At 36.7% G+C, this 25,736-nt stretch overlaps 1 protein-coding gene across 2 annotated transcripts in view; it reads left to right on the top strand.

The window, feature by feature from the left end:
* The window catches only part of LOC102227289 (protein kinase C alpha type), a 101,080-nt gene extending 75,625 nt beyond the window's left edge, over positions 1–25,455 (top strand). The window contains exons 6-18 of one of the 2 annotated variants that reach the window (XM_023349219.1): positions 5,405–5,561; positions 5,652–5,786; positions 7,198–7,291; positions 10,185–10,214; positions 12,506–12,646; positions 12,763–12,936; positions 13,353–13,444; positions 14,147–14,209; positions 14,561–14,699; positions 16,080–16,160; positions 17,128–17,235; positions 19,198–19,338; positions 21,972–25,455. In XM_023349219.1, coding sequence (XP_023204987.1) covers positions 5,405–5,561; positions 5,652–5,786; positions 7,198–7,291; positions 10,185–10,214; positions 12,506–12,646; positions 12,763–12,936; positions 13,353–13,444; positions 14,147–14,209; positions 14,561–14,699; positions 16,080–16,160; positions 17,128–17,235; positions 19,198–19,338; positions 21,972–22,136 — 1,520 coding nt within the window. In that variant the 3' untranslated portion in view covers positions 22,137–25,455. The remainder of the gene's footprint in view (positions 1–5,404; positions 5,562–5,651; positions 5,787–7,197; positions 7,292–10,184; positions 10,215–12,505; positions 12,647–12,762; positions 12,937–13,352; positions 13,445–14,146; positions 14,210–14,560; positions 14,700–16,079; positions 16,161–17,127; positions 17,236–19,197; positions 19,339–21,971) is intronic. The other variant, XM_023349220.1, reaches the window with a different exon arrangement.
* The last annotated feature ends 281 nt before the right edge of the window (positions 25,456–25,736 follow it).

Raw genomic sequence — 25,736 nt, 5'->3', positions numbered from 1 at the left:
AGAGCTGCAGAGGCAATCATTGGGGCATGATGGACAGTTTTCTATTGGAGGGAGGAAAGATCAATACTGAGTACAGTGCTAGTGGGAACAAATGCAACACAAACATATGTTCTGAAGTGTTTTCTTTTATTTTTTTCCTCTTTTGTAATGGCAGTGATCTGAACAGTGAGGCCACATCTTGTTCTCCAGCTCCCCTCTGGCTCACACGCACAAGTGGCAGGCCTCTGTGGTTCACTGCACCAACATGAACTTGATTAAATCTTTCCGGCCAAGAAAACAGACACATCTCCTCAGGCCCACTCCTCCTAAACAGCTTCTCTTCCTCCTCTTGTTCTTACTTCTTTCTTCTTCTGTTCTTCCCTTCATCTGTCCCTTCCATCCTTTTCTTCCTTAATTCACTTTTTCCTATCCCACCTTTTCTTTTGAGACACTCAGACTCACTCATCCCTGTCATCACCCGTTTTTTCTTGATACCCGCTGAGCTTCTGTCTGTTACCTCGGATTATGCTTTATTCTTCCCTTTTCAGTATGACATCAGTTCTTTTTTTAGTCAAGAGACTGTTTCTTTCTGTCTTGGATTTAATGCTTTATTGTCTTCTACACTGTGGTCTTCCTGATCCTTCCCTTCATAGTTAAGAGTCGATTTCTCATTTAATCCCTTCTTTCTCCCTCATTCTGATCACCACCTTTATCCCAATCTTTATTTTTCCTCACAAAAGGCAGTATGTGAAAGCCGATGGGCTTCAGCAGACATTTCTCCTGGCTCTTTGATGACAGAGTTGTGACGAAACGTCCCTGGATGACCTGCCCACACACACAAACACAAAGCTTCTGACGATGGAGGTTTACGCAGCAGTTTGCTCAGGATGAGATTCCCCAATGCTGACATGCTTGCCTCCGCTTTGAAGCGCGAGTTAAACTGAAATATATTTATTGTCGGAAACAACGGGACGTTTCATTGAACTAAACCCTTCTTTGCTCAAAAATCTGCCATATTATTTTACTTCTCTATAATGTAATTGTTGCATGAAATATGAATGCAGATCAAATGTGGGGAAAATATGAGGTCAGACTTATTTGTGATTCTTGCAGTATTCTTGTGTTTAGATGTCTCAGTCTAAGTAGGCATGCGACTAAAAAACGCTCATTTTAGTAGGAAAAATAGCTTTTATTTTGAATGGAATATCACAATAACATTACAAGGACCATGTGGAAATGCAATATTTGTTAGTTAGAAGTTAGTTACTTCTCATTGCCGTGAATGCAACCTTGTATAGCAATAGGATATTAAGACTGTTGGATGGAGTTTGACCACAATTGATGCCTTCACCTGACTCAGATGATAGTAAATAGGAGGATGAAGGTCACGGAGATTGTTGGAAACAATAATATCACGATCCAATTTTCTTATATTGTGCACATCTACTTTTATTTACTCAAGGGAAAGGGAAAGGGCGATCTGTTTGTGGAAGGTTACAGCTAAAAATCAATGTTATTAGTTTCAAAATACCGGAAAATATAAGAATTTGTAGGCTTCTCTTTTCTTGGGATTTAAAAACAATATTTGTAACATAATATAAATCTTCAGCTGACAGTATTTCCTGTTGCACTTTATTCTTCAGTTTTAATAGCTATTGCTGTTAGCAGCTAAGACATATCCCATTATCACATTAAAACAATGGAAATGGTTCTCTCTGTGGTTCACCGGAGGTCAAAGCTCTAGATGTTAAAGACTTTGTCTCGCCTCTATGCTTGGATTTCTCTAGATCAGAGAAATGTTGAGATCTTGAGGCGCGCTCCATGTTGCCAGGCAGGTTCTCATTTCCACAGTTTTGACAGTAGTCAGACCTGAGTGGTAAATTTGCTCATTTTTTTAGTTCTCAAGAGGAAAATTATGTTTTCATAGGGAGAGTTTGGAGGTTGTTTTTCCTTTATAAAATGAAGTGCAATAATCATTTGGAAAATGTATTTTGTTTTTACCCAGGTTATCTTTGTCTGATACCTACATTTTGTTTGATGGAAAAAATAAAAAATAAAGCAGGAGAAATCTACATCAGAGAATAGTAAATAGATATAGCAAAATATGAATTAAGTTTACATTTTTTATCTTTTAAAATGTGTAAGGAAATTTAAATAACTGGGGGAGAATGGTCTTCAGCAGTTTATTTGCTTTTGGCTTCATTTTTATTTTTATTTTTTATAATTCCCTTAAAGTGTTTTTCCTAATCTGAAATGGACCAATCGTGTCGTCACAATATTTTTGATGCCCCAGAAACAGGAATCATAAATTCCCTCTGATTCCTCCTTCTGCCTCCACTGAGTGCATGACGTCTCCGTTTGGATCCCTGACACAGCTCAGCAGGGATCCATTCAATTCCCATTTGGCTGTGCAGTCTTCCCCCTCCAAGATTATCAGGCACTCATTGGCTGCACATGGCATTGTTATGCAACAACACATTTAAAACGCAAAGCCTTCTTTCTTTATGAGATTATGCAGTCAGCCCACCACAGCTCTGTTTGTATTCGCCCCTTCAGCCAGATGACATGTGTTTTTTTATTATTATATTTGCTATCTGATATGAAAAATGTGTTTATGTACCCAGGGAAATTATTGCTGCAATATTTTTGGGAGGGGGAATGACTTGAAACTTAAGGTGCATCAGATAAGATAGCAGTAGTTTTGAAGAAATAAACTCTGAGCAATTAGAGAGGGAAAATCAATATTACCACAGCATTTATTATTTTATTTGCTCTTGCTAAAGTCTTTCATCCACATCACATTAATAAAAACATAACATGTCTCTGCTGTGTACGTATCATGGCTGCTTCAGCCCAAAGCAAATAGTAAAAACTAGAAATGCACACAAACCGGGTAATTTTATTAACAGCTACCTCATAAGGAGAACACAGGACACAGACAGCAAGCAGCTCTTGTTGTATCTAAGCAACAACTGACACCAGAGATGGTCCTTGATGATGATCTTTTATTTTGTGTATGTATCCCTGTGTTTGTACGTGTGTGAGAGAGAAAGGCAGTGGCAGAATCAAGGAGACAAGGAATTGTTCTTGCATAAACACACACAGAGAACAGAGACCGTAGCGTCCTTTCTCATCTGTGTGTGCGAGTGTGTTTGCCTCATTAGTGTTTTTACAGGATTGTAGAAGTTTCTTTGGTTTTGTCTGATGCCGGTGTTGCCATGGAAGTGAGTGATGCTTGCGAACGGCGCCACAGCCAGCAGAAGGGAAGGCTTCAGAGAACATGGGATGAGATTTTTCGTCTGCTCGACATACTTCGTTGTGTGTGTGTGTTTGTGTGTGGACTTTCAGGAGAGCGAGAGGGATGGGAGAATAAGGAAAGGTGACGAGTTGAGAATTACCTTTAAACAAGTATCTAACTATGTAATTAAAACACCACATTCATAAATATTGGGGAAAACGTCTTACTGACACAGGGAGACCTACACTGCCCTCTGCTGCGTGAACCTGGAGAAGCACGAAGAAGCATCAAAGATGTCCACAAACAATCTTATGGATAATTATTTAAAGTATGTTTCCTCATGGTTTTTGTGGGAAATTTATTAAAGTATTCATTTTGAAGGGATTTTTGGTGACTTAAAACACCGCAAACTAACCTTTTTTGTCATGTGAAATAAATGTAGTGTGTTGTATTGATCCTTTGAATAATTTAACCTCATGAGTCTTTTCTTCTGTGTTAGTTTTATCAATCAGTGAAGGGCTGCATTAAAGATTAAAAATATATTTTCTAGAATTTGAATTGGTCCTCCTGACATAAAGGGGTCATATATTTTATGTGTGTGCCTTTCATCCTCATTCACTGTATAATTTAAGGTATTTGCATGCAAAGAGCATCGCTTTTACAAGCCAAAAATGCTGCTTTGACAGTCCTCACTCAAAGAAGGGCAGACTTTCATTTATGGACAGGTAAATTAAAGCAGACTCATTTTACATGCAGCTGATCTAAAAGGACACATTTCAGGGGGGAAACACAAAGCGGTGCCGCAGCAAATTACAACTAGAAGTAAAACTGCAAATCATTTATTGTGTGATTCACATGATAAACATATTGGTTTATTTATACTTCACATTCTGATCCTCTCTTGTTTGTGGATGTAATCCATCTGCAGCCTTTCTACCCTTTCGATGGAAGATTGTAGATGGCGGAGATCAGTACTCCTTCTGTAGAAAGGAAATTGATCCAGACACAAACTGTCCTGCACGTTTACAGTTCCTGGCACGTGTATTCTTACTGTGAAACATTCCGACCTGTTTTTACAACACAAACTTCAGAGTATTTTGTTGGGATTTTATGTGCCTGAAATAATTCAGTTAAAATGTATTTGTTTATTCTTGATTTTGGTGTGATGTAGTTGTCTGCATTTACATATGCAGAGAATGTCTGCTGAGAAACATAGAGATGATTCACTTTAAGCTCTTAGATTTGTTGAAGCTTTTAATATCCTCTCTCTTCTGGTTATGATTGCTTAGATTCTTTATGTGATATTGTTCTGTATTACTTTCCTAGAATGACATTTGTTTGTTTATTAACATAATGTTAGTGTTGAAGAGTCACAAAGAATGATGGCTTCTTCTCATTTCCTCATCCTATTACCGTACTATTCTTGGCTTTTTGTTGGTTGCTGTTCCGTTTACTCCGTTTGTGACAATAGAATGTCAACTTATACTATTCTATTTAACTTTTAAAGCTCCGGTGCACAAATGACTCTCTCTTTCACTTGTTTTTTCTAGCTAGAGTGTAATTTTGTCTTCACCTGTTGTGACAGAATAAGTGAGGCACACTTTAAGATAATGTTTTGCCTTCTGCTTTCTTGATTTACATGAGCCCGTGCTCTTACACCCACCGGGATTACTCCGCTGTTAGTGTTGTTTCACATTTAGCTAAGGGAATTTTAACCATATGCATTGCTTCACAGCTCATGTTATCAGCGTATGTGTCTCTTGTGATTGAATCTATGCAGAGAAATCACTTAGCAATACAGAGTCTGTCATACCCAGCTTGTAAAGTTGTGATGAAATTTTTACTTTGAATCAGTTATTAAACAAAAACGAAGCTGAAATGAAAAACTTTCTGATCCTAAAACTAGAAATATTTCATACTTTTTTTCTGCCTCGTGTTTCAGTGTCACACTAAGATAAGCTGCCTTAGATAAATAATGATCCAGCATCTCCTTCTTTCCAATGCCATATTTGATCACCAGATAAGTCATAAGGCCACATTTTTTGTACTGCAGCTTTCTATTCCTATCTAATGACCTACAAACCATAGACATAAAAACCTTCTAGAGCTTTTTGCTCAGTCATTTAGTCATATTGTCTGTAAATCTGCTTCAAACACTTTGACATTCTCTTTTATTATTCCTTCCAGTGGGTGAAGCCAGGAACCTGATTCCCATGGATCCCAATGGTTTATCAGACCCATATGTCAAACTCAAGCTCATCCCAGACCCAAAGAACGAGACCAAACAGAAGACCAGGACCATCCGTTCCTCTCTCAATCCCTGCTGGAACGAGTCGTTCACTTTGTAAGTACAGTTTCTTTTTTAGCAAATAATTTTCACATTTTCTGTAAACCAACAGTTTAAACAGTTTTTCCATTGTGTGTTTCTGTGCAGTAAGCTTAAAGCGTCAGATAAGGACCGACGTTTGTCCATTGAGGTTTGGGACTGGGACAGAACCACCCGGAACGACTTCATGGGCTCCATGTCATTTGGTGTGTCTGAGCTCATCAAGGCTCCTCACTGTGGATGGTCAGTTTTCTTGTTGTTATCCTAACCTTGTGTTTCATCAATGTCAAAGCAAATTTGCTTTCAGAGTAAAAACAAAACTAATGTAAAAACTGAAACTCAACACTCTTTAAGAACAGTGGTTTCATCATTTTTGTCAGGCATTTTTGTAGCTGCCAAAGAGAAGCTGTTCAATGTAGCAATCTGGGTGTGAATTTCAAAATGTATGGAATGTGGTGCAATCTGGTGTTGGTAAATCTGGGGCTGCAAACAATCTTCATTCCAATACCGCACCCTTTAGAGACATTTGCAAAATGGAGGAAGAAAAAACAGTCAAATAGACAGATTTCTGTCTATTTTTGTAAAGTGGCATCATAACAACACCTGGATAATTGTTGATAATGATCATTTGTTGATCACACATCTTTTCAGTTATGAAAAAGACTGTCTGCCACTGCATACTTCAAGGCCACCAGTGGGTGTTTCATACCTACTATGATGAACATGATTTAAAATGAATTTCTATGAGTTTGCCAAGTTTCTTAAAGGTAGACAATTGTTAGAAGTACAACAACCATTTATAAAATGTGTAGCTTATTCACAGCTGTTGAAAAATATTTCATTTTTTCACAAGGTAAAGGTTTATTTTATATCGACTACACTGACAAATAACTAAGGATGTATACGTTTTGTTCATCTTCTGTATTTTTTAAAGAAATTCTTGGTAATATAAATAATATATACACTAAAGCCTCTAGGGCAAATGCACAAAAACAAAGAGCCACCCTCTTAGTACCCATTAATATTTAGGCTACTGAAACAACATATTTTTGTGCAATTTATGCAACATTGATCAAATCAGCCTCTGCAATCTTTAGTAAACTAATAAAAAAAGTAGAGAGTGACGATTTCCTTTGCTGCAACAGAATCCCACCCTGACATTTAGTCAAACATGACCAGAGGCCTGGTCATATCTGACTCCCACTGTTATCTGCAGTCAAGTCCAGCTATCAAAAAAGCACCTGTTGGAGCCAATGGCTTCTCTCTGTGGATCTGTCAAACTCATTGTTTCTCAGTAGAGTCAACTTCTGCTCCAAAAGGAAATCAGGGAATTTCCGGCGTGTGAAATGTTGCCAGCCAACTTGGAAACTACTCCTGTCTGTGTGTTTGGCTGCAGTTTTTACTATAAATTACAGTTCATTAGACATTAAAGAAGAAGCAGAGTCAAGCTGGCAAGAGAATGCAGCCCTGAAAACATGCAGAAAATAGAAATCAAGTACTTTTAATTAAAGAGCTCAGAAATATGAAGACTTATATACGTGTGTGGGTGGATAGAGGGAGGAATCCAAAGAAGATTATTTAGCAAATAATAGTGTATTCAGTTATGCAACATCAATGCAAGAGAAATTACCTTCGTGCTTTGTTATTTTCTTAGGTACAAACTGCTGAACCAGGAGGAAGGAGAATACTACAATGTCCCCATTCCAGAAGTAGACGATGTCAATCTGGAGCTTCGACAAAAGTTTGAGGTGGGCAGCAGTGTCAAGGCAGTGTTGGTTTTTTTTTTATGGAAAAAAATATATATTTACAAAAGTCTTTTGTAGCTGATTCCATAGACGATAGCATACGACATACTTTTCTTTTTTGTCGCTATGGAAACTTCATGCTGTTCCCACATTTTCTTTTATCTATGGTTACAGAGATGGAGATGAAAATGATTGAAATTAACTTGAAAGTATTACCTGGAACAGAAGGTGTTACTCAAATGATCCATTTGATGTTTTTATTTTATTCATGCGCTTTGCATTGCAGTGTCACTTTGAACAAAAAGGACCTGCAAGAAATGTCTCAACTTCTTCCTTTCTTTGCAAACACAGAGTTGATGTTGGCACCGCGTGAATATTACTGCAGGCTGTCTGGATGAGACCTCATCATATTCACATTTTTATAGTTTCACTTCAACCTGCATGTAGCAAGAGGCATCATTCTATACCTTTATGTTATTGTCTCAACAGCTACTCATATATGTTTATTATACAATGATATCAACAGATGCTTAAATAGAACTGTGGCTTTTCCTAAGATGATAACAGAAAAACAAAAATGCAACAGCACAACATGTTTATCACTGCAGGATGACGTGATTTATTGAACTTTGAGTGCTTGAAACATTTGTCACAAGGCTGTCAAGAGTGCCTGTGTGATCATTACTCATCCTGATCATAATCCTGTCCTACTACACAGACATACACAACATTACAATGAATAAAACAATATTCATTCCAATTATAAAAATGGGATGTGAACGGGGAGCTTTACAGCATCCATTATTGCTGCAGTTCCCACACATTTGTTGCTCATGCAACAACACAAAGGTCTCTATTTTCAAACAAATGCACTGCCATTGCTGATGAAGATCAACCAGTCAATAATCTTTATCTATAAATACTTTTCATATGCAGTAAAGGCAACACAAAGTGTGTTACAAAAGATAACACACTTTCTGAGCAAAAAAAGAAATAGAAAACAAAATGACGTAAACGAGCATGAAAAAAGTACACAACTGTTTAGTTTATTGAGGGAGGTGACGTAAGTTACTGCATGAAATGTAGCCTTGCAGTCCTTTTGATAATTTTAATAATTATAATATGACGCTGAGGCTGAATTCTTATAGTATGTGGCTTCTAGGCTGGAGAAAGACTCAAATTTAAGCAGCATCTCATTCTCACTGCTAAGTATAGTGGTGGAGTGGTGATACTGTGGGCTAATTTCTCTCCCAAAACACTTGGGACTCTTGTCTGATCATCTGATAGATTCTACTAGTACGCTCGTATATTTACTGTTAGCAGTAAATTGATGCAAGAAATATGACTTAATTGTCAAGTTGTAAAAACTTTATGCATTTCTTAAGATGTAATTAGCTTATTCTTCACAAGGTAATTTAATCAAAGCAGATGAGGATGGAGACACATGATCAGACAAGGTCCAGTTCCAGGAAGAAAAAAATGACAAATTGAAAGTCAAAGTCAGTTTTGTTCAATACCGTCAACAAGATTACGGCTGTTGGTTAATGCATGAGGGGATATTAACTACTTTTTCTGTCCTAAATAAGCGCATTATTATTGCTTTACATAATTATCAATTAAAATGATCTGGAAACTGTTCTGAACAGTTCTGTTAGCACTGAAAAAAATTTCTGAAGTTGTAAGTTGTTTTTTTTCTGCTCTGAGGTTATACACCTGGAGGGCAGCATTAAATGTGGCAGGCTCTGCATGTTTGGAAACACAGATTACAACGGTATAGAAAACTAAAAATGTCTAGACAATACTAAAGTGGCTCCTTCTCTGGGAGCCAGAATCATTCCTTATAATGCTTTTGCAGGTTTGACCCAGTTCCCATACTTTGTTCATAACACTACCCACAACATTTGGAGACCCTCCTCCTGCTTTCCTGTAATCACTCTTTGCATTTCTTCTCGACAGATGAAAATCAGAGTGAAGTTATTATATTGACTTGATGTTTGCTGTAAAGTCGTTTTCCTGAATTGTTCCCATGATTTTTTTGTCAATATAAACAAACTTGCAGATCTTATCAAATCTAAAGACACAAACTGCAGCCAGTTATTGCTCTCTAGTGGTTGCTTTGCTAATTGCAGATGTCAGTGAGGTTCAACATGCAACCTTAATTAAACTCATATCCTCTCCAGAGATGGATACATAGATGTATCATGTTCTGAGAAGTGCAAAACTGGTTGGGACTTATAAAAGAAAGAGGGTAGCTTTAATAAACTCCAGCTTTTAGTGTGTAAGTGTGTGGCCTTGTATTTGATACATTGCAATCCCCACATTAGGAAAAAGTGCTGCTTTGTATTAAGGGTTAGGTTTAAGACTAAGGTATGATTAAGTTTAGGTTAGGTTTACAGTAAGGAGCAAGGTTTAGGCTGCAGAAATTAATAAAAGTCAATGGAAATGAATGCAAAGTCCTTGTGAAGACAGAAAGACAAACTGTGTGCATCTATAAGTGTGTGTGTAGGGGTGTGTGTGAGGGCACACAGGGTTTACTGAGCGTAAATGTCTTCTCCTCACTGCACTCCCCGAGGAACTGAGTTTTAATTTTCCTCTTTTCTTCATACTGTACGAACCGACCGACCTTGGCTTCTTCTCTGTCGCTGACGTCTTCACACAACCGCTGGTTGCCATGGAAACTAGGGCGGGATGCAAAAGATGTGAATGTTTTTCTTTTTATGCTTTAATATTTTCCAGTCGTGATTTTGATCTTTTTTTTTTTTTTTTTGGAGTTCACAGATAAGTGGTCGTCAGAGTAATCACTCTCCATGTTTTTGCCCACATGTGTGTCAGCCAGGTTTGCACACTTTATTTAATCACTGAGCCCACTAATGAGTGAGTTTCTTCTCTTTTCTAGGCCTGCCAGTTAAATATCCACTATCTCAAGGTAGCTCCCCTGCCTGCTTCTTCTGTTTCTCTTATGTTTTTGGCTTACATCTCACTTATTCACTTGCTGAACTGGGATTGTTTGTGGATCTCTGCTGGGACTTCACAAATTAATCTGATTTACTAACAAAGGCCTTCTGCATAATACACTTGTTCCCATTTTATTTGTTTTTTTATTCTTGTCACAGATTAATCCACTAGATAGAAAACTACCTAGTGTTATTAAACTTTAATGAAATAAACAATCCAGTCCTATTATGTAGAGAAATTGTCTCTAGGAGAGTCTTATTGAAAGCAAATATATTTGTACCAGATTTGACAAAAAATAGTTATACTTTTTTTTTTTTAGCTATTTCCTCAAGGTTAAAATGTTTAAACTTTTATGAGATCCATATGTGTTAGCTGAAAGGGCACATCTCATTTATTTTAACAACTTTTCCTTTACCTTGTACTTGGGTTTAATACAAGTCTAAAAATAGGTCTAAAAAAACAACATTTGGAAATGGTGACAGCGTTTTGGAAGTCTGAGATCAACACAATAGCAACCCAAGCTTTCAGCTTCCAGATATGGCTCCTAAACAATATTTGGCCTTTAGGTCAGATTTGAAGGACTAGAAAATTTTTTATTCAAAAACCATGAAGAAAACAGGCTCAAAATATAAAAATTATACTAAATTATATAAAATAATTACTATTTCTAATAGTTTCAGTTTTAGCTGTTAATACACACAGACTACTTATCAAACACACATAAACCAAACAGCATTGTTGTTAGTAAATTTGTGAAGCTTGCTGCCGTCTGGTTTCGGGGCATTTTCTTTACCTTCCAATGCTGCCGCTGGCCAGCAGGGCTTCACTCCCACTCCTAACTGGGTGATTACCGTCAACCTTCTACTAGTCTGAGCATGACTATAGAAGGCTGTGTGAACATTAAGCATGGAAATACACTAATTATTCTAACTGTTTGACTGGATACTCACAGCCTCTTATTCTGTGTTGTGTGTGCAGTATATGTGTGTGCGTGGGGGTGCGCGTGTGTGTGCCTGATGTTTCCACACAGTGGCACTGTTATATTTCTTATAAGACTCATGTTTGGCTGCACTGCATCTGGTGAAATGAAACTACTGAAGTATTTGCTTGTAGTAGAACTATAGATGTTAGTTGTGTTAAAAGTTGTCAGTTTTTTGTATTTGAGAAAATGTCCCTGCATTTTTCTGTTTTGTTTCAAAAGCGACCACTTGGATCTCAAATATGACGGGGTAATAATGAATAATAACCGGAAGCTAAAGAGAGACAATAATGAGCAAAACTGAAATGGAAATACATCTTGTGAATTTTTGGTATAAGCAACAGACATTTTACTGAGTATTCAAACTTTGTCAAAGATTTCTAGTGCAGAATGTTTGGGTAAGATTCATTTAGTGGTGCTCAAACTGTTTTATTTGAGAGATTTGTTTTAGTATTTTTGATTTCATAATGCAAAAAATGCCTGCTCTTAATATTTAAACAATAAGTAATCTGAACAGTCATCCTAAATATGTAGTTTTGAAGATGTTTCCACATATCTAATGAGGTGGACAATGCAAACGAAGGAAGGAGAACTGGAAAGTTTAGAAGTTGGACATTTAAAATATTAAGGTCAATGCTTATGATAATGACACAAGATGAAATGTGGGCATAGTGCGACAATATTGGACGTAAAGTATGATTTGCATTTATGCAGGAGAAGTAAGTGGGGTTATTTCCCAGTACTACAAGGGCAATTTGCAAGAAAAATAGTTTTAGGCTAATTTTTTTGTTCACAAATAGGCCTATTTTGAAAACAATACTTTTGACCATTGGATTTTGTAAGTTCTGTGTGTGTGTTTGTATTTTATTAACAATTATTTCATGGTTTAATGGGAATGTCAATAAATGTAAGAATTTTTATTCATTTGTAACTATAATGTTTTTGCATTATTTTCAGTTGTTAATTTATTTCAGGCAAAATTTAGTTTAATGTAGTTTTAAAAATAATAATCTTACCAGATCATGAACATTTTTTAGTTACTGAATAAATTTAAGTATTGTTTTTATCACTAATGGACAGCTGTGTAACAACTTTATCTGACTTAATCCTTGATATGCATGCGTCCTGCACCAACTGTTTGTCACTCACAAAAGTGTGGAAACTCAGAGTTATCGTCTTATTTCTTCTAGAAAGTGATAATATATTCGATTAAAACATCCACATTTTAGGGAACTTTATGAAAATTATTTTGTGTGGGTGTGTGTGTTCATTGTACATAACAGAAAGCCAAGCTGGGCCACGGTAAGAAAATGATCACACCAACAGACCACCGGCGGTTCAGTCTGCCCTCAGGTAACATGGACCGGGTCCGGCTCAGCGACTTCAACTTTCTGGCTCTCCTGGGAAAAGGCAGCTTCGGAAAGGTGTGACTTTATACATTTCATTTCAAAAGCAACAGCAACACTTTGAATAAAGCAACCAAAGTAAACTTTAGCTTTTTTTCTTAACCTATTGAGTGTGACGTCTTTGTCAAATGCAGGTAATGTTGGCAGAGATGAAATCAACAGAGGAGCTGTACGCCATAAAGATCCTAAAGAAAGACGTCGTGATCCAGGATGACGACGTTGAATGTACGATGGTGGAGAAGAGGGTGTTAGCGCTAAGAGACAAACCCCCCTTCCTCACGCAGCTCCACTCTTGCTTTCAGACTGTGGTGAGTACAAAAAAAACCCCTGCAGCTTTCTGCTGTCGTCATAGTTAATAATGCCCACTTCATGCACTGACGGCTTGTTCATACAGACAAAATAAGCTCCTTATTTAAAGGGGACCATTGTTCTTCCAAAGCAATTTCATTTCCACTGAGTGTAACTGTTATTACTTTTGTATTTGTGCTAACATTTCAGGGATGCCAATTTCTTTACTTAGCATCCCTGCAGGGAAAATTGAGAGTGAAAAAGTAGTGACGTCTGTACAGACGCAGCCTCACTCTAAGCTTTTTAAATAAAAACTGGAATCATAAAATGTTGCTTTACAAGGAGGATATGACATATTTCTTAAGCTTAGGTGACATTATCTACTGCATATCTGTCCATCTGCACTCTGGACAATAACCTGCTGTTTTTATTACAGGACCGACTCTACTTTGTGATGGAATACATTAATGGAGGGGATCTCATGTATCATATCCAGCGTATGGGAAAGTTTAAGGAGCCTCAGGCAGTGTAAGGACTCACTCTGACATATGCACATGGTTTGAAAATGGAGATACTATTTTACAGGCAGCTTCAATATGTAATGTCAACACCTCAGACTGGTCCTGGTTAAACTCAAACATTGAAGCCCTCATTATTTCTTCGTATGAAAGAAATAATACAAATAATTCATTTCTTTAAATGAAGAAATAGAAAAACAATTATCTTCTAGACATGCTGTTGGTATCAAAGTTCAAAAATGTGCAAATTAAATTACGTTCACTACTAATTTATCCTTTGATTTATTCATTGAGTTTGGAAGCCTGAATGATTTATTGCAGTAAAACTTCCTCCCAAAGTGGTTGGTTACTGGATCTAAAATTAATTAAAAGGTTTTAAAATCCCAGTAGCTTTCAAAGACATACTGGGAAATATATATAAAGAAATATTAAGAACTCTTTGAAAATTAACTCAGAGACTGAGGGAACAAAATAGATAGGAAAGAGCAATATTTACATAAGTAACATAGTAATAGCAGGAAGATTAAAAGAAACAAGGATGGATGCCAAGTTCTGAATTTGCTACCAATGTTTCACTAAAATCACAGAATTTTGCTTATAAACATTGATACCTGTTTCTTTATTAGATTCAGCTGAACTACTTCATTAGTATGTTAAATTTATCAGCAAATATGCTAAAATGTCTGTTACAATTTGTATTATTATTTTGCAGATTTTATGCAGCTGAGATAGCAGTCGGCTTGTTTTTCTTGCATCGAAAGGGAATCATTTACAGGTGGGTTTCTGGATGTTTCATGTATTCAGACTGAATTAAAGGACCTCTTACATTAATCATAGCTTGAAAGACTGAATATAGGAAAACAAGACTTTAAAGGAAAGGCAACAAGACAAAGAAAGTAAAAAGAAATGTGTAAATCCAACCAGTAAATCCATGAAGTGATGACTGAAAAAAAATACACAGCTGTATTCACTTCAGGGCAAATCCAACATGTCTGCAGTTGCACCTCTAACTTAATATTTTATATACGATGCAGATTGTTGTGTTTTTTACTTCAGGTAAAAAAGGGAGTGGTAGGAAGTAACCAGGGGAGTGATTTGAATTCTCACAAAGCTGTGTGTGCTGCAGGGATCTGAAGTTGGACAATGTGATGCTGGACTGCGAAGGCCACATCAAGATAGCGGACTTTGGCATGTGCAAAGAGAACATGTATGAAGGGATGTCAACACGCACCTTCTGTGGCACCCCGGACTACATCGCACCTGAGGTGAGATGTCTGATGAGAAAAACAAAGATTAAATAACCAAACTGTATTTTATTTTAACTCTCTCAGTTGTGATCTGTTGAAAAATTTTACACCTCATTAAATTTGAAAAATGTGTCTGATAAACACCAGAAACTCTTTTTACTGCAGTCAAAAGAAAGTTAATAAATAATTGTAATTATGCGATATTGTGCTGTTGAAATGACTTTCTATCAAATAAATTATTTTTTTTAAATAATTGAAACATTTTGTGTTGCATACATAATTTACCTGGCTGCATCAAATGGTTGCAACTTTATTTACAAAAACTACGTTAATTTTACAAGCACATCAGGAATGGATTTTTATTGTATTATTTCTTATGACGTGATTATATTTTTTTGTCATACTTCTGAAATCAGTTGGGTTGTTTGACAACGCCAAAGGTTTGCAGTAGCGAGATTGTTGCTTTTCCTGTTTAAGCTAGTTTTTCTGATTTTAATTCCCAGAGACCATCAATTAAAAGCAATAAATTTGAAAATATGACTGAATCCAATTATTCTGTCCTCTTTAGTAGTATGACAACTAATGAATGTTACTAGAGTCAGTTTTAATTTAGAAAAGCTTTCGTGTTTGTGGGACTCTGACTTCTTGCAGTGAAAGCTGTTTACCCAACAGGATGTGAGGATTTTTTTCCACACTGTTTTTCATCATAATTGCAAGGAATACTTTGTGATAATGATGTTTAAATCCTCCATCTCTTAAACACATAGTGAAGTGTTTGTATATTGCAGCCTCAGTTGCTTCGTTAAGGTTTTTCTGTACTGGATTTTTCAAGCCCACCTGCACACTTATTTACATTGTTTTTTCACACATTCATGGTGATATAAAACTGTACATATCGTCCATAAATTTTATTCCCCTGATATAGCCGAATGCACAACCATAGTTCAGCCATAGTGCACAGGAAGCTTTTTTTTCAAAAGCTTCCTGTGCACAAAAATAATTTATAATTTATGAACCATTTGGAAGCTGTTGAAAATGCTGCATTTGTGCATTTAAATGAAACACAGCTGTGATTTAGCTCTTTGCTTGTGCAACTGTGCCATTATTATGTCTGTGTGTGGGAGGGAGGCGTGGTGGGATGGCAAATTGGATGTTAGGAGAAAGTGCCTTTGTCGTGGCAGCTTAAAATATCTGGCTGGGTTTAATGGGGGCTGATTTAGTTTGGTGAGATTGGGGGTAATGAAAATGGCTTTTGTTCATTTTTTCTTCAGTAACTTTAGTGCAGATCTCATAGACTGTATCCAACTCTACTCTTTACTTGCTTTCAGCAAAGTAAGAATGAAGAAATACATTATTGTATTTGTAAATAAATGAATGTTTTGTCTCTTTTTGTCTTAGATAATAGCTTACCAGCCTTATGGAAAATCGGTGGACTGGTGGGCTTATGGAGTTCTCCTGTATGAGATGTTGGCAGGGCAGGTAACACATTGTTTCACTCTTCACTGCCTCTTTGCAAAGGATTTGCATCAAGATCTTAAAACTTGGTAAATAACCACAATGAAATAATCAAAGCATTTCCTTTAGTTTTTCTTATTTTTTGATTTAAAAATCTGTAAATGTTATCCATTGATCAGATTTTTGAAGTCAAAAGACACAATTTGAAACTGTTCCTCTGCGCTCTAAAAAAGTATATTTTCACAGAATTTTAGATTATACAATAGATATGTTCATTTTTAATTTGCACTGTTTGTGTTGTTCTCCTTTCTGCCACCAGAGGCACTGAAGAGAAGTAATACATCAAAGCTGTCCTGGGATAGAAAAAGTTTTTTTTTCTTTAATAAATGGGAAAAGGGTAAATTTATTCAGACTTAGATAACTGCTTCCTTTGAAATTATCTAGATTTTAATTTATCCAGACTTTCCTAACTTTTCTAAAAAATTCTACAAATCAAAAATAGTATAAAATATTAAAATAAAATATCCCTTTCACTTGCACATAAGTAATTGAAATCTTTCAAAAATTGACTTGCAAAGAAAGCAAGTTATATTTCAGGATTAAAAACAAGCTGACGCTCATTTAAATCTGTTATGTTATTTCATCATCACAGTAATAGAAAAATAAGCTTCTGCACTGTTTAATATCTGAAATGGGAGATACTTTCATAAATACAGTGTTAATAGTTTGAAGCAACAAAATATGACAGATATTCTTATGTACATAACTATCCATCTAAAATCAGTAGTGACATAATTTCCTGTTCCCTTTTATTTTCAAGATAGGCTAAAAATGTCACTGTTCTCTGCAGACCTTCAAACACTTTGACAGCAGTGTCACCTTCATCTGCAGACGTTGTCACCTCGGAGTGATGCACATGACGAGCCGTAAATTGTCGTCATTGCAGCTTCTGCCTGAGCTCTCTAACACTTCTGCTTCTGTACATTTCTAGCCACCGTTTGATGGTGAAGACGAGGACGAGCTCTTCCAGTCCATCATGGAGCACAACGTGTCCTACCCAAAATCCATGTCTAAAGAAGCAGTGTCCATCTGCAAAGGGGTAAGGAGAGAAAATAAATCCAGTGAGAAGGAAGATGTGCAGTTTTCCAAAAATGTTAAAGGTGCAACTTTGTTTAATCTGATAAAAAAAAAAAAAAAACAGACAGCAATTTTAAATCCAATTATCCGCCTCCCCTGAATGTGCCACACTGTCACCTTGAAAAAGTGGCAGTAGGTTGTGATTGTTTCAAGGTCTTGTCCTGTGGCAGTTCAGAAAGGCTTGTGTTTTAATCGTTTGATGACAACAGCAGAGTTGGGTCTGCTTGAAAACAGTTTTGACATTCAAGAGTGAGGAGCTCTGTTGTTGCTGTTCAACATACATCTGGAAGTCATAGAAACTGAGAACATGACAGCAGAAGCTTTGCAGCTTCTTGCATGAGCCAGTTTTCTGGACATTTTGCTTTGACAGGTCATTTTCAGCACCAACCTGAAAACGGCTGGCTTGGGAGAAGTTACGTAATCATCAGGGGGATTCACACATCCATACATTTTTCATTGGCTGCGGAACAAAATTCTGCTCAAACACAAGAATAATCACAAATGCTGTATCATCTTTTTTAATTACTGTATATGCATTGTATAATTAAAAAAAAGATGATGCAGCATTTATATTATAAATATAAGACATCTTTTCTTATATTTGTTTTATAAATATAAGATAATGACTCAGAAGGTAAATACCAAGTATTCTTGCATTTCACTCCATTTTGGCTAAATTTGAGAGGGAAATTAGAAATTAGAAAATAAAGCAGAGGTATAGGGTTAGGGTTAGGGTAATATTACTTCAGCAGAAATGTATCCATCCTCATGGCTCTGCTCCTTACATCAACTCTTTCTGTTGTCATCTTTCAGTGGATTCACACATTCATATTTTGTCTGTCTTCATCAATCATTGCAGGACATTAGGTGCTGATCTACATGTCCTTATCAGTCACTTTAATAGACATTAAAATACTTTTTTGATTAAAAAAAAGCAGCCATTGCAAATCTGCATCTCAGTGGAAACACAGATTTAGAAGGTTGCAATACGTAGAAGATTTTGCAATAGATCTGCTTGCTGATCTAAAAAGGTATTTCTTTATTTGACTTGCCATACAGGCATTGAGACACAATCTACTCATGCTCAACCTTTTTTTTTATTTTTTTTGTTCTCTTCCTTTAGAAACTACATTTTCCTTTAGAAACTACATTTTAGACTACAAAAGTCTCCAAAGTTAAAAACCAGAAAGAAACTATTTCTTCAATCAAACTAAAACTGATTTGATCATTCACTCTGCATGAAAAAGGAAACAAAAACTACACTTGTCAGTATGTTAATGACAGCTTAGTGCTGAAGTTTATAGTATATTAATATTATCTAATATCTTTTATTGTGTGGCTCAGAAGTTGGCCTTCTCACAGGAAGTTGTTTTGCACTGTTGGTGCTACTGAGTCACACATTTCCAAGGCATTCAAAAATATCCCTGTATTTATATGTTCACCTTACATCTGGGTCGTGCTTTCATTTCAGTGCCACACAGCAGCTGTGTGGTGTTGATTTATTTATTATGGTTATTTACTGACAAGGAAGTTAGCTTTTAGAGTTCATTTACAAACTAGAGAGTGTTTATAACATTTGGCTGCAGACTGATAACATTTTCTATTAACGCATCACAGCCTCATTTATTATGTTTTTATATCCTCAAGCCTGTCGCACAAAATATGTTTCATAATGTGAGAACAGGTGACAAAACAGATTTCTCTCCTGCTATTGTGTGATTCACTATTCATTAACAAAGAATCATCCATGGTTGAAATTGAAGGTGACTAAATCTCCTTTGTGTAATAATAAATTTGCCGTCAGTTTTGCTAAAATAGCTTGGTTCACGCTCCTTTTTTTCTTCAGCTTTGTCATTTAGTTTATTTTTTAAATCACCAAGCTGGAATTGTCTCAGCTGCCATTTCTCATTCGGTTTGTCCTCAGCTGATGACGAAGCATCCATCAAAGCGTCTCGGCTGCAGCATGGAGGGCGAGCGGGACATCAGAGAGCAAGCCTTCTTCAGACGTATCGACTGGGAACGCCTCGCAAACCGAGAGATCCAGCCGCCTTTTAAACCCAAAGTGGTGAGTAAAGTGGATGTTTGTTTGAGCAGAAGCTCACATGCCAGTAATCCCAAGGACATGCTTCAAAGTCTAGTGGCAGCATTTCTTTGACGCCTCCAACGCCGTGCTTTATTATCTGATAGTAAACACATGTCGGTGGCCCATCTTTTGTTTACACTGTAAACCCATACGACAGCACTTAGTTTTGTCCTGTAACATTCCTCAAGGATGGAGCATACAGAGAAAGGGACTTTTTACAATTTCCCATTAAATAATTTTTTAGATCATCCAGAGTTCAAGGTCCTCTCATCTCTTCCAACAAGTTTTCAATAAGATCTAGATCTACAGACTGAAATAGTGATGGAAGAAGATAAAGTTTTCTGTGACTGGTTTACAAGTAGAAAACTAAAACCTTTGTAAAGGTAGAAAAACATTTCTGGCACCACCTCAAAACAACCAGTTGGCATTTAGATGCCATCAATTCGATGTTATGGAGAATTTAGGAAACGAAATACCACCTTTAGCTGCAGTCCAGCCTCGACACCATTGTAATAGAGAAATAGCTAGAAGTGTTAATAATTGTGTTCAGTTTGACATTATGCTGCTCCAGTTTGATGAATATATTGTAAGGCATTTTACACATCTACCAGCAATGCCAACAAAGTACTATAGATATAAAACATTTCCTCACAGTGACCAAAAACTTTCCCTTTGATTTCCTTTTCCATACGAGTGTCTTTGGATTATTGAATGTCTTAATCCAAAACGTAGTTTAATTTTCCTAGACTGTATTGTGTTAGCTTTTTGTCTAATGCTATTATCTTGAGCAGGATATTTATTTGGAGTTTTTCAGACATTGCATTCATCACTTCAGTTGCTCTTAATTGTTATATTCTGATTACATTAGGAAATGAGAAAATGACTCAGAAAGCACTCCATCATCTCCTTTGAGCCCTCTAATGTAAATTATTCACAATTTCAGCATTCCAGGCAGCTGCATAGAGGAATTTGTAGAGGCTGAGTTGATTGGATATTTCAAATTTGGATCAGCTGGACTTTCCTAATAGTTTTTTTTTATCCACACAAAGTCAGTAAAGCTAAATTCTTATAGACCACCATGTTTTTACTGCCTAATTTCATAGGATCAAAATAATTCTTGGATAAATTTCTGATCCCTTGATTTGAATTGTACATCGAGCAATCAAGTTTTCACTACATCCTTATGAGCAGGAATGTCTGTCTCTAACTATTCAAATACAAATTGTAATTTTTGTTTCACTGGTTCCTGAAAAAGATGTTGGAGGTCGAAAAATGTGCAGAAAACTTCCTGCGTAGCAATTTTCTGCCTCATACAGAGTGTGATGTATGTCATTTTAAATCGCTGTTGAATAATTTAAATAATTTCCTGGAGGAAACTGCTTCTTGCAAACACAGCTCCTTAGTGACAATGCAGGAATCTGAATGTATATTATGTTTTTTTATGCATTTATTTGTTTTTCTTGCTAAACTGTAATATTTTATATTCACCCAGAGAAGCTGAAGGTTGAAAATTCAGCAGTTAGCACCTGCTTGTACTTCCTAAACCACATCCTGTGATAAAAACTTCTAATTTTCTGCTTGCTGACCGCCCCATCCTTCATCCCCTCGGCGCCCAAGAAGTCTGAAGTGTTGCCACTGATGGTTAAAAATAGCAGAGTTGTCCTTTACTTCCACACCAAATGAATGCAAAACTGCACACTGGATGTCACACATAAGGACTGGAAAACACTTCTAAAAGCAGGTGGTTCTATTAGAACTGTGCTGTGTGGCTTATTGCATTTGTGAGAGTGAATGCTGTGACATAAATTGGTCTGAAGTTACAGCAAACTGATCCGTCTGAGCTTTTATGGCTCTGCTTGTGTTAAATTATGGAGCAGCTGAAAATATCTGGAATGCCAATGTATCTCCCGAGTAGATGCATTGCAAAGAAGAAGTGCTGAAATTCAATATGACTAATTATTGGGTTTTGCTGTGCGTAACATCTGTATTTCATTGTATAAAAGAGCATACAATGCTTTGCAAAAAGTGGTCAGGCCCATTTGAACTTTTTCATATTTTGTTATACTACCACCTTCAATGTGTTTTATAGGGATTCCATGTGACTGCCCCCAAAAATATTGTGCACTTGTGAGGTAGTTTTCCAGAAATAATAAAAAAAAACCTAATATCTGTGTGTGTATAAGTGTGTGTGCATTTGCAATCAGCCTCCCACTGAGTAAATGCGTTGTAATTACACCTGCATTTTTTTTTTCTACATTGACTTGAACTTAGACAAACGTTATTGTCATTCAGAATACGGAAAGTGTACAGAATAAAAAATATATATTGGAAGTAGATTCTGACAGGGTGGCAATATTATGTTGAGTTAAAAACTGTATATATTACTCATAATATGTAGTATTTAAAAAAGGTGTAGAAGCATAAAATAAATAGTACCTGTTAAATAATGTCCATTGTTGGGACATTATTTAACAGGCAGCTTTTGACTGCAGCTTTTGACTTAAAAGGGATTCTCAATGGACCCTTCCTGTGGGTCCATTGAGAATCCCTCTAAAACATTAGGATGTTTGACATAACACCCCTCTCTCTCTCTTCTCTCTTCTCATCTCCTACAGTGTGGAAAGGGAGCAGAAAACTTTGACAAGTTCTTCACGCGCACGCAGCCCGTACTGACCCCTCCAGACCAGCTGGTCATCGCCAACATCGACCAGGGCGAGTTCGCTGGCTTCTCCTTCATCAACCCTCAATTTATCCATCCATCTCTGCACAGCGTGGTATGAGGAGGAAACATTCAAAACGTCCCATGACCAACAGACTCAGTTTGTTCTCTAGTTTCTGCATCTGAGAATCATGCAATTTAAGGGAACTGGCACTGATTTCCAACTCTTATCCTGTGGTGCATTATTTAGTCCAACTCCGTGTTTCCAGACTCCCAGCTGTGGTTTTCTGCAGACCTACAGCCTTTTATCTTGTGAATGAATGTGTCTCGGTATCAGTTACTATCTCTTTTGGTGTTAAAGGTACAATCCGGTTTTCCCTCACGTCACCGCAATGCACAAAAAGACAGAAGCATTTCTCCCCCACCCCCCTTGTTCTGCCTGAACTTTATCTACATGTTTGTTACATTTCTACACTGAGAAAAGAGTTAGTACACTGTTACACGAGTGCCAAAGTAGAGATGAAAATACATTTCTATTGCTTTTTTTTTTCCACCTTTGGCCTTTCCTTATCCTGTCAACTCACTAAAACGTCTCAACAAGAGGCCGTTTGTATTTGTCGTTTCGTAGAGCGTGTTACTACAGTATATCTGACGCGATTTGGACAGACTGTGTTAATGTTGCAATTCATCCTGGTCTTTTCAGCACAGCAGATGTTAGCTGCAGTGGACAAGTGTCGTTCAGAAAAAAATCTGAGTTAGCAAGATGCTATTTTCATATGCACAAAGCAGATCTCTGTCGCATGCTTATTTTCTGACTCTGTATGAGCTGTAGGGTCTAGGATGCAGTACACGTCTTGTATGACTATAAAGTTTAGTATACTGATATAAAATTCAACGATATACATGTTTACTCGGATTAAAAGTTTCTTACTGGGATAAAGGTTTTGTGTTTGACTTTTACGTTCAAAGAGGTCCAACCCCAACGTTATTTTTTGTTGTTGTTTTTTTGTGTAAATATGTTCAAGAAGAGATGTTACTTGCCAATTTTATACAACAAAATGAATGTGCTTTTACTACCATAGACGGTTTGAACATTTCTATGTTTAGATTAGTCCTGAAAACAGATCTATATGAATTTTGGCTGATTCTTTGGTAGCTTTGGTATCAGCAAACCCTGTCTTACATGTACGTATACCAAGTATTTATCCGCTGTTTTCTACTACTCAGTGTCACATAGAGAATATGCAGCACTACCTGTGCGTGGAGCGATCGAATGCCCCTCTTGCCTTGGTCCCGACAGGGTCGACTCCCTCTGTAGACAAACTGAATCCCAAACCGAACCGTAACGGTCCAACGATTCTGCAGCGCCCTGTGGCCGAAACGTGTCATGTCTTTATATTTATATCGTGTGCATGCGTGAGGCGAGGCCTGATCCGAGCATGAAAAAAGGCCCCTGCATGATGTAGAGACCGTGATGTCGTGCAGAATGAGAAAACCAGCCAGCAATGTGTACATTTTTTTTTTTTTTTTTTTCCTTTTACGTCTTTCCTCTTTCTCTGTCATGTAGCCTAATCTGTTTGGCTAAAATAGCGCCATTGTAAGCAGTGTAAGAAATGTGAATTGTTTGACATGGCTATTTGTATTCTCTGGTGCCAAGCACATTTTCATGTATTCAACACACTTAATTTATCCTTTTTGCTACTGAGAGATATTAACTTCTAATGGAAAATCTTCAAAAAGCTGCCACTTTTAGATTCTCGCACAACTCAAAACCCATGAATTAAATCTAAACATGCTGTCTGAGTTTGGACTTCTTAAAGTGACGTGTAATCATACACCTTGACGTTTTTCCACATTTTATTTCTATACAACAAGCAAACTTCAATGTGTTTCACTGAGATTTTATATGGCAGAGTAACACACACTGATCCATAACTGTAATGTAAAAATGATGCATTGTTAGATCTTTTCAGGGTGTTTGTCTACCAGCTTTGCTCACGCTTCGTTAGATTAGATTGGAATCACCTTTCAACATCCAAATTGTCTTGCTGCAGACTCTGAGTTGGATTTACCCCTTAACTTTGACTGGGTCATGTCTTGTTGGAAAGTCATTCTCTGTGTCACGGTTGAGTCTTTTGAAGTCTCTAACAGGTTTATACCCAGTTACTTTGTATTTAGTTATATTCACCTGCACATCAACTTTGACCTGCCTTCCAGTTTCTGCCAAAGAAAACTATCTCCATGTCATGATGCTGCCACCTCCATGGGTTAGCCTGTGTTTACGGTGCCCAGCATGAGTCCTGTTTGTGTAATAATCTTTAAATGGGACTTCCAAAGGCTTTCTTTCAACAACAACTTATTTCTTGTCACTTTCCTTTAAAGGCAGAGTGTAGAGTGGCGTCAGATTCTTTCCACCTGAGCTATGTAACTCTGCGGCTCCTCCAGTGTCTTGATAAAGGTTTTCCTTGCCTGGTATTTCCTTTCACTTCACTATTTTACACACTATGTTATGTTGGTCTGTCACGGACATGTTAGATCCTCAAGAGTGTCTGTTCTGTAACTTTCAGATGCATCTTTGCTCCAACACATCTGAATCAAACAAACTTCTCAGAACTAGATGGTATCCTGAGCAGGAAATTCAACCATTTCTTTCAGTTGTGTTAAAGCTATAATATGTAAATATTATTTTAAAAATTGTTTTTTTACATATTTGTTAACACTGCCTCTATGTTGTGACAGTATCATATGAGACAGATAATCTTTGAAAAAAAAAATCAAGATTCTCTGCCTTCTTCCTGAGCTACTACAGTGATCTACAAAAATGAGTCAACCTCATGTATGTTGTTTTTAACCGAGCGATATATTTCTGAAGGTGGTAGAAGAGCTTAATTTTTTCTTTTCACAGATTATCTGTCTTAAACTATACTCTGACGACAAAGTGTCGGTTTTAATAAATGTGCAAAAAAAAAAAACATTTTCATAAACGTTACAAACTGGAGCTTCAAACCAAGGATGCAACTAAAAGCTGCAAGACAATAGCTTTTGAGAACATGAGTTGATGACCTTGGTCTTTATATGAAATCACAATGTAATAAATTGAAGTTTGGGGTTGCGAAGCAACAAACGTTCAATGGGTATGAATACTGTTTCAAGGCACTGTATGTATCAGGACCAAAATTAAATCTTTTAAAAGAAACTGAATGTTTACATGTCTCATATTGAGAAACTATGTTGGATGGAAGATTGGAGAAAAACTTTTTTCAATCTGTTATGTGGGTAAAGAATTACTACAGGTTACATTTAGAGCTGCAGAGCAGTTTGTACGTCTCCCCTCAATGTTCCTGCTTTGTAACCTGATTCTTCTTGTCCCTCTGTTCTTTGTGGTATGATGGATACTGTGTATAAATAAAGTATGAAATATATATATAGAAATATATATATAAATATACATCACAATGTCTTATTGGTTGTTTTCCTGCTCAAATGTATTTGATTCTCTACTAGTTCAGCAAAACAGCAAAAAGAACCAGCTTTCAAAATTTTTGCTGATCTTAAAATAACAAGATATTTCCAGATATTTTATGAGTTGGGTGGTTATGTTGGTGTGAAAAAATAAAATGGCATAAAGTCCATCTTTAGGTTTTGACATCAGCCTGGAAGCTCAGGTGAGCTGATCTTCGTGCTGCATTTACAGTCATTTTTTCATAATTTAATCAAGATT

Source organism: Xiphophorus maculatus, chromosome 16 (genome assembly GCF_002775205.1).
Source record: "Xiphophorus maculatus strain JP 163 A chromosome 16, X_maculatus-5.0-male, whole genome shotgun sequence".
In the NCBI taxonomy this organism is placed as follows: Eukaryota; Metazoa; Chordata; class Actinopteri; order Cyprinodontiformes; family Poeciliidae; genus Xiphophorus; species Xiphophorus maculatus.
This window is presented reverse-complemented; position numbering and strand designations above follow the sequence as displayed.